General features: G+C 42.7%; 1 protein-coding gene across 2 annotated transcripts in view; it reads right to left on the reverse strand.

Annotated features, from left to right (window-relative positions):
• Positions 1–14,642: 14,642 nt before the first annotated feature.
• The window catches only part of ago3a (argonaute RISC catalytic component 3a), a 50,609-nt gene continuing 49,179 nt past the window's right edge, over positions 14,643–16,072 (reverse strand). For both annotated transcript variants that reach the window (XM_015950036.3, XM_015950035.3), the window contains exons 18-19: positions 14,995–15,194; positions 14,643–14,899 (exon numbers count right to left, since the gene is read on the reverse strand). In XM_015950036.3, coding sequence (XP_015805522.1) covers positions 14,791–14,899; positions 14,995–15,194 — 309 coding nt within the window. In that variant the 3' untranslated portion in view covers positions 14,643–14,790. The remainder of the gene's footprint in view (positions 14,900–14,994; positions 15,195–16,072) is intronic.

Here is a 16,072-nt window from a genome sequence, read left to right on the forward strand (position 1 = left end):
ACCCTACGGAGGAAACTCATTTCGGCCGCTTGTATCCGCAATCTCGTTCTTTCGGTCATTACCCAAAGCTCATGACCATAGGTGAGGATTGGGACGTAGATCGACCGGTAAATCGAGAGCCTGGCTTTCTGGCTCAGCTCCCTCTTCCCCACGACAGATCGGCTCAGCGTCCGCATCACTGCAGACGCCGAACAAATCCACCTGTCGATCTCCCGATCCCTCCTACCCTCACTCGTGAACAAGACCCCGAGATACTTAAACTCCTCCACTTGAGGTAGGACCTCTCCCCCGACCCGGAGGTGGCAAGCCACCCTTCGAAGGATCTTTCATGGTGGTTAAAACGAAGAGTCGGAGTACCCGGCCCGGAGGGTTACCGGGGTCCCACCCTGGAGCCAGGCCTGGGGTTGGGGCCCGTGAGCGAGCGCCTGGTGGCCGGGCTTTCGCCCATGGGGCCCGGCCGGGCCCAGCCCGAACCGGATACATGGGCTCGTCCAACTGTGGACCCACCACCCGCAGGAGGAACATGAAGGGTCCGGTGCAATGCGAATCGGGTGGCAGACCAAGGCGGGAGCCTTGGCGGTCCAATCCCCGGACAAGAAACGTCCATGAATCAATTAACATAATGTATCTTCTCAGTGCAAAGATGATTGCAAATGTTTTAAATTATTCTTATTTTTGCAGCTTTCAGGTGACAATAAAAACTGATTTTAAAGATTGTTGTGCTTAGAGCCTACACTAAAAACTTGTAAGTGCTGTAGGGTTCTTTACGACTGTTGTAATTATTTTAATCATTGCTAAAGTAGGAGAGAGAAGTGGGGAAACGCGGTGTGTTGCTTTAAAGTAACTCTAAATAGCATTTAAAACTTGAAGCTAGAACTTTAACATTGATCTCAGTGATTGGTGGGTTAGAAACTTGACTAGTTTCATATTTGACACCACACTGCAGCTCTCTACTGGTCAGGCATGGCACTTGATAGTTTTGTGGAGCAGGTAGGTGTTCTGGGGACGCTCTTATACCTGCATCATGGCTGTGAGCTATTTTCTGTGCAGTTAGCTTTTTCAGTTTGCTGATCGTCACTAAAAAGGACAAATAGAAGAAAAAGAAGAAGGTTGCTTTTCTGTTTGTATCTTGGCAGAGCCTGAAGTAAAAGTAAGAGTAATGTCTTTGGAGGTGAGGCAAAGAGCTAAAACCAGAGTGAACATCAGCGTAGCCTGCACTAGTTTGAGGTAGCCAAAAAAAGCTATGAAATCATGAGCTGATGGTGACCTGGCTTTGTTGCTACTGGATTGGTAAGTAATAATTTTGCTTGTTTAACAGTTTTTTGATTTGTTGCTTATTTAGTAATACTTGGCTCATGTTAGTGTTAGCTCGTTGGTTGTGCTAGCTACAACAGGCTGCAGCAGGGTTGTTTACAGTTGTTGGGATTCCACTTTCAACCAGTAGGGCAGAGGAGCAGGAAACTGCTCAGTGTTGCTTAAGGTAAGGTCACATCAAAACAACAATAAATCTTGTGGAAATCTTCAGATTGGCTTGAGTGGGTCCCACTTTGCACTTGCATCATCCATCACCTCCAGCATACCAGGATGGAAGTCATGGAGACAGCAGCCACCTCTTTTTCAGGAAATTCCTAAGTGTACCCTGGAACAAGAAGAAGAAGAAGAAGAAGAAGAAGAAGAAGAAGAAAATATCATTTCTATAGCGCCTCTCAAGATAAAAATCATGAGGCGCTTCACAAAAAGAAATAAATACACACATACCTTCCCCTGAATTTGGTGTTTCTTTAAGTGCCTTCACGATCTAACACGCAGGGTGGTTTATTTGCTGGTTTCCTTCTCAGCTGAGAGATGAATCATGCTGCTGCTCCTTCATGAAAGCTTTTTTAAGCAGGGAGAAAGTATGACAGCTGCATTTAGACCCACAGTGGGAAATCTGCCTAAACACAAACTGGTCCTTATTTAACTGATGCACTGAAATTAACACCATTATTTTTGTCAAATGGATGCGGCTGGGCGCAAGGGGACTGACAGTTAGGATGTGAACATAATCAGTGTTTAGTCCCACCCTGCAGAGCATCTGCTAGCACAGAATCCATTTAGCCAGATTTTTAATGATGCTGAAGCTCAGCGCTGGTCCCTCGCTGTGGGTCATTGTTCTCTCATCATGCCGCCTGAAGCTTCATCTGTCACCAGTTCCCTGGAACATTTCGATTTTCTAAATGCATGAAAAAAAAGTATATATATTTTTTATTTGGTTTCAGTTGAGTAAACTGTTGACAAAATGTTTAAAAGAGACATCAGGGGAAGTTGCTCTGTGGTAGTCTCTTTAGAGCAGGTAGGCAGCAAAAATACACTTAAATTATCTTTTCAGCACGTAAATATTACAACCAAACCATCATATTATGCAACTTATACAACAGATTATTATATAACAAGGCTTCATAATAGATTATGTTGTCTCAGTAATGAGTTTTGTTTTAGGGATGTCTGATATCATCGGCTGATATTTGCATTAATATTTAATGCATAAAATGATCAGTAAGTATTTATGTATACCTTTACTGTTGGGTGGTATCGTGGTATATTGGATATAGGTTAAAAAAAGGCTGATGTCAAACATCCATAATTTTGTCTGCAAATAAATGTTAATTCAGACACTTAATTTAGGCTGAAAATTAAGATTTGAATAATAAAACAAGTCTGTAATTCTTTAAAGGGGTTATATTATGACTTTTGTTTTTAAGTTATAATAGTTGTATGGTTGATACAAATTATTTTTATTAAGTTCTTTCAACTAAATCCCTCTTGTATAAAGCAGTTTAATTTTCGTCAGTTTCAATACCTTCCAGAATGAGCCTTTTCAGGGCTCTGTCACTTTAAAAAAACAAGCTGGAGTTGGCCACACCCACCCAACACTGCTCAGACTGCTATTAGCTGAGAAGCACCGATATCAGGGAGGAGCACAGAGCCACTGCTCCTCCAGCATCAGCTCTTGCATCTGAGATGTGTTTTAATTCTAATTTCCCCATTTGTGACATCACAAACAGGGACTTTTTGAATCAACTTGTTTTAGGCACCTAATTCCTAAAACCAAACACTGACAGAAAAATGGACAGGTTTTTTTTCATGTTTGGAGTGTTATAAAGGTAGTAGGGTCACACATGGTGACACAAAAGGATGCAAAAGGTACATATGTGCCTTCTAAAATATTTAATTAGCAGGTTCCATTTTTGGTTCTTTTTAAAACACAGGAAAGGTTTCTCTTTGCCTTGCTGACAGTTTCATTTGCTGACTGCAAAACATCCTCAGAGCTGATGCTGATGGTAGCGTCACTTCCTACTCCGTTTATCCGCGGGCAGCAGAGGACGTTGTCGCCCTCTGCTGCCTGCTCTCCCCTCTCCGATGATGCAGTCCCATGCACGATCCAATGTGTAGACCCCATCGTCCCTGTTCATAGTCCTGCACCCACGTCTCCTCATCGCTATGGCTTCTTTTATCCATCTTTTGTATTTCTGTAGTTCGGTGTTTATGATCCTTGTGCTGTCCCAGTCCATTATATAGTTTTCTCTTATGCAGTGATCCATTATTGCTGATTTCTTTATTGTACTTTCAGCATCTTGTTTTGCTGCTTTTGTGTGTTTTCGACTTGCCTCTTTCTCGCACTCCTTTCTGTGTTTTATTGTTCATGTGTTGAGTTGGCGTCCGGTTTCTCCTATGTATGTTTTATTGCAGAGTTTGCATGGGATTTGGATCTCGTCTTTCTGGGTTTCTGGTTCTTTGCTTAGATTGTTCTTTTCTTTCTGTTGTTGTTTGTTGTTTTTCTTTGTTTATTGCCCATGTCGGGTATCCGCAGGTCTTTAAAGCGTGTTGTATGTGTTTGTCCTCTTGTTTACGGTCTCTATCTTCTGTTATCATGTTTGCTCGGTGATATAATGTTCTGATTACTGACATTTTGTGTATGGTGGGGTGTTCTGATGTCCATAATAAGTATTGGTCTGTGTGTGTTGGTTTCCTATATGTGTTTATGTTTAGGGTCCCGTCAGTCTGCCTGGTTATTTTCATGTCCAGAACCAAAACCAGTGATAACCCTACCATACATCAGAGGCATAACAGAAAAAATAAGAGCAACAATGAAAAAACACAACATAAACACACCAACAAAGCCATACACAACAGTTAAAAACAGACTAGTGCACCCAAAAGACAAAATACCAGCTGGACTTAAATGTGGAGTCATTTACGAAATCCCATGCAAACTCTACAATAAAACATACATAGGAGAAACCGGACGCCAACTCAACACACGAACAATAGAACACAGAAAGGAGTGTGAGAAAGAGGCAAGTCGAAAACACACGAGAGCAGCAAAAGAAGAAGCAGAAAGTACAATGAAGAAGTCAGCCGTAACAGATCACTGCACAAGAGAAAACCATGTAATGGACTGGGACAACACAAGGATCATAACCACCGAACAACAAAAATACAAAAGATGGATAAAGGAAGCTATAGAGATAAGGAGACGTGGATGTGGGACCATGAACAGAGAAGATGGAGTTTACACGTTGGACCGCGCATGGGACTGCATCGTCGGAGAGGGGAGAGCAGGCAGCAGAGGGCGACAACGTCCTCTGCTGCCCGCGGATAAACGAAGTAGGAAGTGACGCCACCATCAGCATCAGCTCTGAGGATGTTTTGCAGTCAGCAAACGAAACTGTCAGCAAGGTAGAGAGAAACCTTTCCTGTGTTTTAAAAAGAGCCAAAAATGGAATTCGAGACTAGACACAGAAAGAACATACCAAAGAAGTTTAATTAGCAGGTGCTCCTATAGAACAAATTTTCGTATCATTCCATCATTTCATCTCTACATATAAGTCAAGAAATTATTATTTTTCTACTAAATGAACCATAAATATACTTGAAACTTTGCTATCTCAAAGTTTTAGTTGGTTTTTAGTTTGTTTGACTGATTAAACACACACTCAGGTTTCTCATGTCGGATTAAATCTCGTGCTCCGACGAGAACTTTCGTTAAGGTGAGCAGCACCGTTCAGATCAATAAATGCACCGATGCACAGTAATGAGGAAGGGAAAAGTGAAACCACCTGCAGCCACGGATCTACCCCGAATAGACGTGACCGCTCCAGGATTTGAGCTACTCTGAGTTTTAGTCACTCATCTTGGAATGCTAAAGTTAATTACATTTAGCAGCTCTGCAAGACATTTATTCAGCTGTACAAGATGATGCTGAGGTAAGGATATCCTGCATCCTCTGTTCATCGATCGGTGGTGCCTTTGTACAACAGCCTCACCTCAGTGTGCTGTAGGGCAGCTGGGGCTACAATGTTGCTCATCACCATCAGTGTGTGAATGGAAAATATGTCAGAAAGGCACCAAACAAATAATTCATCATATCCAGTCCTATTCAGCAGTTTGTATGGAGCTGTTCGCAGCTGGGATGAGAATCGGCTCCTCTAAATCCGAGACCATGGTCTTGCGTTGGTGGAGGGTAGAATGCCTTCTCCGGGTCAGGGATGAGGTCCTGCCCCAAGTGGAGGAGTTTAAGTATCTCGGAGTCTTGTTCACAAGTGAGGGAAAGTTGGAACGCGAGATCGACATGCGGATTGGTGCTGCATCTGCAGTGATGCGGGCGTTGTACCGATCTGTCGTGGTGAAGAGAGAACTGAGCCAGAAGGCAAAGCTCTTGATTTACCGGTGGATCTACGTTCCAACCCTCACCTGTGGTCACCAGCTTTGGGTAGTGACTGAAAGAACGAGATCATGGATACAAGAGGTTAAAATGAGTTTTCTCCACAGGGAGTTGGGGATCTTCCTTAGAGATATGGTGAGAAGCTCAGTCATCCAGAAAGGGCTCGGAGTAGACCCGCTGCTCCTCCACATCAAGAGCAGCCAGTTGAGGTGGCTTGGGAATCTAGTTAGGATAACTCCTGGACACCTCCGTGGTGAGGTTTTCCAGGCACGTCCAACCGGGAGGACACCTAAAAGGAGACCCGGAGGAGCTGGCACAAGTGGCTGTCCCCGTGACCCGACCCCAGGGCTGAAAATAGATGGATGGCTGGTCCTATAGTGGTCTACTGCCCTCTGGTGGAGGATCTTGAGATGATTTCCAGAAATAGAAATTAAGGAAATTTCTTTCTCAAGCTATATTTATTAGCGCGATCGTTACAAAAACTCAACTAAATGGTCATTAAGATATACAAGTGAATATGAACTGAAGCAGTGTTGAATTGTTTAGCTCTCCAAGCATGTTTGTTGTGTCAAATCAGACATATCAGGGCTAACAGTTGTTATTTTGTGGGTCTGAAGCTGAACCGTTTGGGGACCACTGTGACAGCTTTATTTCACATGACCCCTTAATGTGGTAAACTTCCCTTTACCTAGCAGTAACTGAGTGGACAACATCATCCTGTGACTGACAGTACTCCGGTTACACGGCCTCTTGAAATCTCACTCCAAACACACAAATATCTCCTCAAGACAACCAAGGTAAAGCAAAGCATTTTATTGCAAGGATTAGTCAATATACACTTCAAACTGAAGCAAAGCAACACTAAAAAGGCCAACAAACTATAGGAGAGTTACAAAAGAAAGGCGTTTTAAACTGAGAGGAATAGAGCTGTTGGTACAACAGAGCCTTTGCTAAATACTGAGACATGGATCATCTTGTGTTGACTGACCAACATGTACATCTGTTTGCTGGTGCCTCACTCAGAAGTCTCAGAGCCCATGATTTTTTGTTTGCTACAACGAGGAGGAGAAAAAATGTGAACAATTAGAGAACACAAGTGTTTTAAATCCTTGGCCACTGTTTCATCATCTATTGCCAAACCATTGTGTGTGTGTGTGTGTGTGTGTGACTTGTAAACGGCATCAGGAGCCTAATCTCTTCTGCAATATTTGGTTTGAAATCTGCTGGAATGCTAATGTGAAAAACACAAGTTAAACATGGGCCATGGGAGTAAACATTTATTAGACCAAAAAATAAAAAATAAAACTAGGGGTCTTATAGTTTTGGAACATGTGTGACAACATGCAGAAGGTCCATGTCTCTGATCATCTGATTGGCTGAGGGACAACCAGCACAAAAACAACAAAAATAAAGAGGAAAAACAGTTTTCACAACACAATTCATTCTTGGTTCTTGTTACAGGCACAGGTCTCTGTAATCCAGCATGCTGGGGAACCTTGTAGCTCTTCTAAAGCTCGGGTCAAACTGGATCTGGATACTATTCTCTGGATTTGCAATCAACCACAAAGAAAACCAAAATTCGTGATTTTATCGCGTCGAGGTTCGAAACATCCAGAAGCAGCGAGAACTACTCTCATGGTGAAAACAAATGCCAAGAAAAGCTTCCAAATGTCGTTTGACCCAAACCTGGACTCTATTACAGCTGAGATGGAGCAGTTTTAATCTTCCATTTTTTCTTAAAGCTTCATCACCAAGAGCTCACCAGGTTCTCCAGCAATGTTAGTGGTTCACGTGAGAAGTGAAAAGAGATGAGGATGCCAGTTGGGAATCAGGACACATCAAGTTCATACGCTACTTTTCATGGTAGGCCCCCCAACAAAAGGCTTCGCTAGGTCACGAAAGGTTTCTGTCGTAAGAACGCACTTAAGGCTGAGGCATGTCTTCCGTTGTGGAATGAGACCTGTTCCTGCTGTAAAAATATTCTGGCACAAGAAAGGTAAAACATAACACAAAATAGAATAGGAGCGAAGCGTACTCACAAAACAAACAAACAAAAATAAAAGATTCAAACATTTGCCTTTCTGACATCTTTCCTTCCTCCAATCCACCTTTTCTGTACTGGCTCAGGGAAATTTACACGGCTAGCGTACCAATTAGCAGCTTGGGATGAAATGTCAGCTTTTCAACACTCGTGTCAGTGTGGTTCAGAAATGGTTCCGTTCGTCAGAGATGAGCTGCAGCATGTGGGGAGTTTGGCCCTCTGAGGTGGTTTAAAAAAAAAAAACGGGGAAAAGGAATTCTGGATACGAGATTCAAATCCACTCCCTCCTTTAATCAACCTCGTAGCCCCTCCCCACACTATCGTTGTGCTTGCGTGTCTAAGAGAATAAGGCATCAACATGAATGGGGAGGGGCCTTAAATAAGGCCTCTTCCACCTAGCTCCGCCCCCACCATGCTGCAGAATAACACGGACGCTCCAGCCCGCTTCTACGCACTCAATAAATACACCATAAAATATTCCGCTTATATTTCATATACACATATCTATACATATATCTATATATAAAAGCATAGATATATATCTATATTCATATATAAATATAGATATAGATGTTCAAACAACACTTAAATAGGACAACAAAAGTCGGCTCAATAACAATCTTAAAATCGAATAAGTGTTAAGACAAAAGAATTATTTTTACAGTTATATGTATTTTTGACTCTAAAATAGTTACTGTATAAGAATATCGCAATCAGGCATTACTCAAGCATTATGTCATAATTAAAGCAATTTGCAGTTTCTTTCATGTAGAATAACATATGCAGCATACCAAGGTAAGTGAGGTGCAGTGTTTTGAGATTTTTTTTCTTCTTCTTTTTTTCTGAAAAGGTACCCACAGAACTATGGATCGTCTTCAGTTTTCAGTCAAACGCAAACCTGCTTGAGATGAAGAAGCCGCTTTACCCCCTCCACTGGGGACTAGACACATGGCAGGGCATTGCACTAAAGTCGCTTTTACACTTCGGTCAGCTTGGTGTGGGATGGGTGGGGACAGCTCCCCCTCGCGCAATCTTCTCAGGGATGACCACGTGGGTGGGTCTGCTAAAGAGGCGCAAAGAAGACCGTGGTGTCCACAAGTTAGCAAGCAAAAGGAGGCATGAGCAGGGTTGCTTTCGGAGACTCTGAAATGAAAAACACAGCTTCCTACTCTTTTCACTGAGCAGCGGTGCTGCCACGGACTCCTCTCCCATACAATGGAGCTCACAGCTGTCCGTCAGTCATCACGCTGCAGCAGCCGGCCCGAGCTGCAGAGAAGATGTTTACCCCACTACATCAGGTTGCTAATGAATCGCGGGGAAGCCGCTGCTAGCTGACTCTACCCACGCCGATTACAGATGTGAACCTCAGCCGGCCAATCAGTCCATAGGTGGTGTGTATGGTCAACTGCACATAATGTGCAGAAAACACCAATGTAGACACAAATAACCCCACCCGGCCCAATTAAGGCTGACCCTAGTGTAAAAGGCCTACAAGATGGAAAAACGCCATGGACCACCAACTAGGGCTGGACGTTGAGAGGGAAGTCTAAATATGGACACTGAATTGGGTCATTTCATTTCAATACGAGCTGTTGACTGAAGGGATGTTTGTACAGGCTCATCTCATACTGTCCAGTTTGAGAAAAGCCATAGGAAAGGTGACGTTGCAGGTGTGCACTATAATTAAAAAGTTCTGGGTTGCCCGTTTTTACTCACTTCAAATTTCCAAACGGTACACACTGGGGTGGACTGGCCATCTGGCATACCGGGCATTGTCCCAGTGGGCCATTCACCCAAGGTGGGCCAGTTCGGTCCACCATCCCACACCCGCTCCCCTGTCGAAGTATTTATTAGGCTGCGGCATCGTGATTCCTATCCGTTTGGAGAATAAGATAATGAGAATTTTCTGCGAGCACCGTATAGACTGCCTCCCCCCCATGTGATAAATTACTTTGAGTGACGGTTGCAGAGAGGAATCCGAGGGCTGGACTGACAAGAAAGAGAGAATGAGGCACAACTTCATTGTTCCACTTTGGATCCTCATTTCTTCTTGGTGGAGAAAAAAATAAATAAAATGGTGGGACAGGGATTGAAACCTTGTGAGTTCGTGAGTGAAAGTGGCAATTTATAAAGTGCTGTGCTGTGTGTGTCGTACTGGGGTGTGTCACACGGACCCAGAATCAAATATACCCCCCCCCCTATGATCAATCTACTCTTGATCCCACTCAGTACCACATTCCACTGTACCAACAAACCCACTGCTCCAACACACTAAACGCACTACAAAGCAACAGCGCCACCAGGACCATTTACTTAGCATAACACTCTACTTCTATGTAGGCTCGCCATCTAATGACACAAAACACGCGTTTGCGTTGCCACCTCTAGCTAAACGAGTTTGTGTAAAACGCAGTGGTTCTGCGCTGCGGCTCGACTTAGTGGAAACTATTTCTTTGATTTTTTTTAAATATCTTTACTTTCAAATAAACAGCACCATCGAGGAAAGGCACTTTCTGTGGACTTTTTCCTCACTCCTTCGCTCCCCTTCCACAACAAACTGAGCAACCAAAGCTCATGACTGATTAATAAAATGCTTCAATTTAAAAAAAATGATGTAACCACTTGAAACGCTGACCTTGTGCAATCAGTTTGACAATTTTCCTCATAGTTTGTGTGCATTGTTCGCAAATGTGAGATTACTGTACCCTATTATTTTAATCAGATATTACAAGTCATTATAGCCAAAGAAAATCTTTTTTTTAATGATCGCACATTTCTGTTGTTCCCTGGCCCTAAATATTTGCTAAACTAACCTGACGACTTTTTAAAAGTGAGAAAGCCAAACACGTCTGCTATGTAAACGCATGTTCAGCTGGTTCCACGATCATTCAGTACCACCTTAAAAGGTTTTCAGTGATCAGATTCGATTCCCTCCAAAGTAACGACACACCCATGCATGAATATTGGCTATCGCCGTCTTCAGCCCTGACCTTTCTTATTCCTTGTGGGGGAGGGGAAACACGGCCTTGGGATGTAATCCTCTGGCACACGGGAGTACATTTTTAGGAGTAAAAAATAAGATTACAGCCTTTGTCACGCTGCAGATTTACCAGGAGTTTGTTCACCAGGAAGTGGCTGAAACACTAAGGCCGGTTTAGGGGAAACAGAAGAAAGCTGAGAGTTAAATCCACTAAGAATAAAAAAGGAGAACTGCTACTAACCGTCTAGTTACTCTTTGATCATGTGTCTTTTAAATGGATGACCAAAACCTTAAAAAAAATAAATAAATAAAAAGAAACACCTGCCTAATCCTTTCCACTCCACCCCGTCTCCATAAGGAGCGGGTGTCAGCACCAGTCAACAAGAAAACAGAACGTCCAAGAACACAAGGAAACGCAACGGCCTTTGTTGTTGTCACAAATAAACGTAAAGTTCTCTAATGTGTTGACACAAATTAGAAGAGAAATCAGTGTTGAGCATCTTTTTTTTTTAACCCGCAAACATCAAAGCTGGAGGCGGTTAAAGCCCACGTCCCCTACTGAGAACAGTACGACAGTCCAAACACGCCAGCAAGCCCGCCATTAAAACGTCACAAAGACAGGAACAAGTCAACAGTCAGCCGCAATCATAAAACTTTGTTAAATATACATCACTTATATATTTTAGCCATTAACTTTCTATGATACATTTATTACTAAGATTAATAATCAGACTACTTTTTTTTTCTTCCGTTAGCAAAAATAAGAGGTGTGCCTTACATCACTTAAAATGTACAAATATATTTTTTCTTCTGGCTTTTTTTTTAAAGGCCTCTGGATACTAGTGAAGTAATGAAGGCTCAAACCCACTGGACCCCACAGTGGAACGCTCGCCCAGAGAGGCAGTCAAATGCAACGGTGGAGGCAGGACCCTTTTAAAAAACATCACCGTTCAAAGGCCGGCTGTTGTTCCGTTAACGAAACCTCAACCGAACCCAAATAAAAATCATACATCTATTACCTAGAGTACGTTAGAAACCGTATACATCTAAACCTTTCTGCACCAGCCATCAGAAAGCACCTCTTGTCCTTCACTAAGTGAGGTTACAGTTTTATTTTGTCGTTAACTTTACCTGCTCGTGGAGTCTCATATACAGAGGCTCAGATTCAAACTCTTATGAGTAGCACCATGCCTGTGTTCAGTCCTGAAACACATGCTTCTTTTAGTGCAGATAACTTTGTAAACCCCCCCCGCCCTTCCCCAAAGAGCTTCAGGTCACCTGCAGAGAACAGCCAAACGAGGACCGGACAAACACGCCACTGGACGCAAAAGCAACAAAAAGATTGGCCAATTTTGGTCTTTTGGTTCCTTTTTGTTGGCCGACGGATAATAATAGGATTTTTTGTACTCGTGCTGGTCGTCCTCTTGACTTCTCTGCTGTGCTCTGAAGCCAGTCTTAATTCAGGGCCCAGTTACGTGGGCAGGAATTAAACCCGTGGCGGATTTGAGATCTGAAGTGTAACTGAAGGAGCTGGCTTCAAATAGAGGTCGACCGATATTGGATATTCTATTGCCGATACCGACGCCGATATGCAGCGGTCATGGTCAGCTGATGGCTGACTTGTGCAGCCGATATTTTGGGCTGATTTCAAGAGGTTTTGCACCTTTTTTTTTTTTTTTTTTTTTTTTGCAAAAATGTCTCTAACATCAACTGTAGGGCTGGGAGATATGGCCTAAAATCTATCACGGTATATTGAGGAGTTCATTTCAATACAGATAAATGGATAACATCTACATGCATGCGCAAAAACACAAGTTTTCCACTAGATGGGGCTGTCACATATAATAGCCGAGTCACTTGTGAGGTAGGACAGCTTCTTAAAGGGACAGAATGTCACCAACCCACACACACATAGTTCAGTTATTTTTATTCCTGAATTTACTGATAAATGATAGACTCCAAAATTTCGATGACGATACATTTTCGATTTATTGCCCAGCCCTAATCCACTGATCCATTTTTAAATTTAACCAACTGTTAAATCGTTATTTTGTGCGCTGCTCAGTGTTAAAATCAGACATTAGACTAAAGTTAATCAAACAAATCTATTTAGTGACCAAGTATTGAATGTTCAAAACTGATACAAAAAAATATATTTGAGTTGAAAATAAGTTTTGGAGCATTTCTTATGCAGATGAAATTCAGGAAAGTAAATATACCTTTAAATAAAATTCTGCAGCAGCACGGGGCTACCCGGGGAAGTGCTCGGTCCATGCCGATATATAAAAAATGTGAAATATCAGCCCGATATATCGGCAAACCGAAATATCGGTCTACCCCAGTTTAAAACCTGGCAAACTCCGTGCCCATGAGCCCCGTAAATCCTTTCAACAAACCGACTGTAGCAGCTCTGAAGCGAAACGCCAAACGCTCCTGGTTTAGGTAAATAGAATAAATACTTTTGCTTTGAGATGTAAAGTCAGCACACGAAGGACGAGACTCAGAATGATAGGCATCAGGTGAAACGTTCTTGCTGCCAAATGTTCTGCTCATATTTCGGAAATGTAATTTGTGATCAGAAAAAAATTAAACTTTTGACAATCAAACGTTTCTACCAGGCACTTGAATACTACCAACCATAATACTCTACTTAGCTGCTGTCAGGCTAAAAGCGTTGCTGTTCTTTCAATCACAAAAAGATAAAAAGAAAAAACAACAAGTCCTCATTTGCAAGCGACCGATCGAGAGTTGTGAAATCACCGATCCGACGCTGAAACCATGGGGGTGCATAAAAATCCTTCAAATAAAAACAGAGAAATTGATAAAACTTTAGTTGCACCGTTTAACAGTTAAGGAAAGCAAAAACATGAACGTTCCTCGGTAGCAGCAGAACGTTACTCTGAGGACACTCGCTTTAACCGTTATGAGTCAATCAAGTCCCCTAAGATCCTCTTCCCTTCGTTCGACTGGTTATTGCACTAAAAGGAAACCGTTGACACCATCTCTAACCGCCGTCTCAAAGACGAGAGGGAAACATACGATCAAGCACTCGAGGAAATGAATAGGTGGTGATTGCTGAACTTAAAAAACAAAAAGGTTACATAATAAATTCGTTAAAAAATGTAGAATCATAAAATGTTTCACATAATGCAGAAAAAAACGGGTAGATTAAAAACAGTGTTATACTTAAAACGAACCCCCATAGACGGTTGTGACTCAGCAAAACTGATATATCAGCCAATATAAACAGCCCCAGGTCAAACACAACTACTGAACTGTTGGTTACTGAAAAATAATTAAATAAAAAATAATCTAAACTGATCCTTGTGACTCCTATGGGGCATTTATACCTCGTCGCCAACAGATGGCAGTGTGCACAAAAAAAAACATTTGTCTTCTGGCAAGAAAACTAAATCTTGAGAACTGAGAGAAGAACGAGAGGAAACATTTAAAAAAGTGGCAACTTGTAGGACCTGTGGTCTGTAAAACTGAACTCCAAAATCTATCCAAACCCCTCGTACTTGTTTCAGAGCTGAGGGGCGAATCAACAAACTACAGTAAAACAGAAAGAATGTAAAAGTGCTGCTGCTCAAACCGACTCGAGGTACTAGAAATGGCAAAGGGAGCAGAGTGATACAAACCAGTAAAAATGTCCGTGCTAAAGGAAAGGAAAAGTTCTGGGTCAAAAATAAAATTGAAAAACAACCACAGGGTCACAAATAACAGAGACAAGCAGGAGGGGTGCTGAAGAGGGGCCTGATGAGGGTGGAAATCAACTAGTTGGCTGGTTCAATATTGCATAATAGTGCTGAGTTCTGTCTGGTTTGTTTTTAAAGCAGCGATTGCATCCTCAGTCCAGTGTGGGGGCGCCGTCTCCCCTCGCTCCTCACTTCCTCTGCACAGTGTCAGGTCCGTGTTGACTAGGCATGTGGGGGGTGGGGGGTGGGCATGCACCTATGAGGACTCCTTTACTGGCAAGCCAGGCGTGCATGGCTGTGTGTGTGTGTGTGTGTGTGTGTGTGTGTGTGTTAAAGGGGGGTAATGGTTGGAGAGAGAGTTGTTCGCTCAGGCGAAGTACATGGTCCTCAGGGTGTCGTGGTGAATCTGAACAGCTTTGGCCAGCGCCTGCGGATCTCGACCGTTACTCTGACCAGAAACATGGCTGCCTTCAGCGCTGCAGAGAGAAGAAAAGTCCGGTTGTAGTGCACAAAGATGGACGACAACAAAAAAAACATTCTAGGAGCTTAGACAGCTGTTTACTCCCTTCACCTGTCGTGTTCTTTATCCACAAGATGGTAGCGGGCGCGGAAGGCCACCAGGTGAGCATAGTAGGCAGGCGCAGGGATGGAGACCGAGCGGGTACAGCGCACATAGGTGTGGCACAACTGGTAGGTGAGCAGCTGGAACTCGTCAGCAGTGAAACAGTTGTCGTCCCAAAGTACATGGTAGTGGGAGGGCCGACTGGTGCCCTGGGAGGGAAGAATTCATTCAGTCATAACCACTTTCACCCAAAAGATGGGAGATTTACTTTAACAGAATATTATTATAGTATTTTTCTATGAGCAAAAACCTATAATAGATCTAAATTAGATGTAAGCTATAAATATTACTTGGTATTAATGAGTGTGTGTGTGTGTGTGTGTGTGTGTGTGTGTGTGTGTGTGTGTGTGTGTGTGTGTGTGTGTGGTGACAGACCGCTGATCTTGAGCCACGTTCTGTTGGAGGGCTCTTCCTGTTAAAGGGGAGTTTTCCTCTCCACTGTCGCTACATGCTTGCTTAGGATGAGGATTGCATCGAGTCACTGGCACAAGTCAGTGACTCGATGCAACCTGCTGGGTTTCTTATATAGGAAACCTCTAACTAATTGGCATAATGAACTGAACTTAATGCACTAAGTAGGTTCGAGTAAAATGTTTCAGTTTGTGACGCACGCGCCTTGAGACGACTCTTTGAACTGAAACACGACTATAACAGAGCTGCAGAGAGAGTGTAATGGGAGAAGGGAGACATGCATTTACTAGCCACTCAGGCGAAAACTAAATGATTAAGTGCTGAATGCTAATTCAAAATGTCATGAAAAAAGTAAAAAATTTTCCACAATAAACGCAAAAATAAGCCATTTCAATGTGGACCCCTCTGAGCTCCTGAACCTGGATGAACATCCTCAATTTTCACTGTTCTCATTATAACTGGATGTAGGGCTGGGCAATAAATGGAAAATTTATCGTTATCAACATTTCTGACTCTTGTGATAATTTTTCCCATGTTAATAAATTTGATAATAAAAAATGAAAAGATGTGTGTAGGTTGGCAGCGTTAGTGTCCCTTTAAGAAGCTGTACCACCTT

This window comes from Nothobranchius furzeri, chromosome 5, assembly GCF_043380555.1.
Source record: "Nothobranchius furzeri strain GRZ-AD chromosome 5, NfurGRZ-RIMD1, whole genome shotgun sequence".
In the NCBI taxonomy this organism is placed as follows: Eukaryota; Metazoa; Chordata; class Actinopteri; order Cyprinodontiformes; family Nothobranchiidae; genus Nothobranchius; species Nothobranchius furzeri.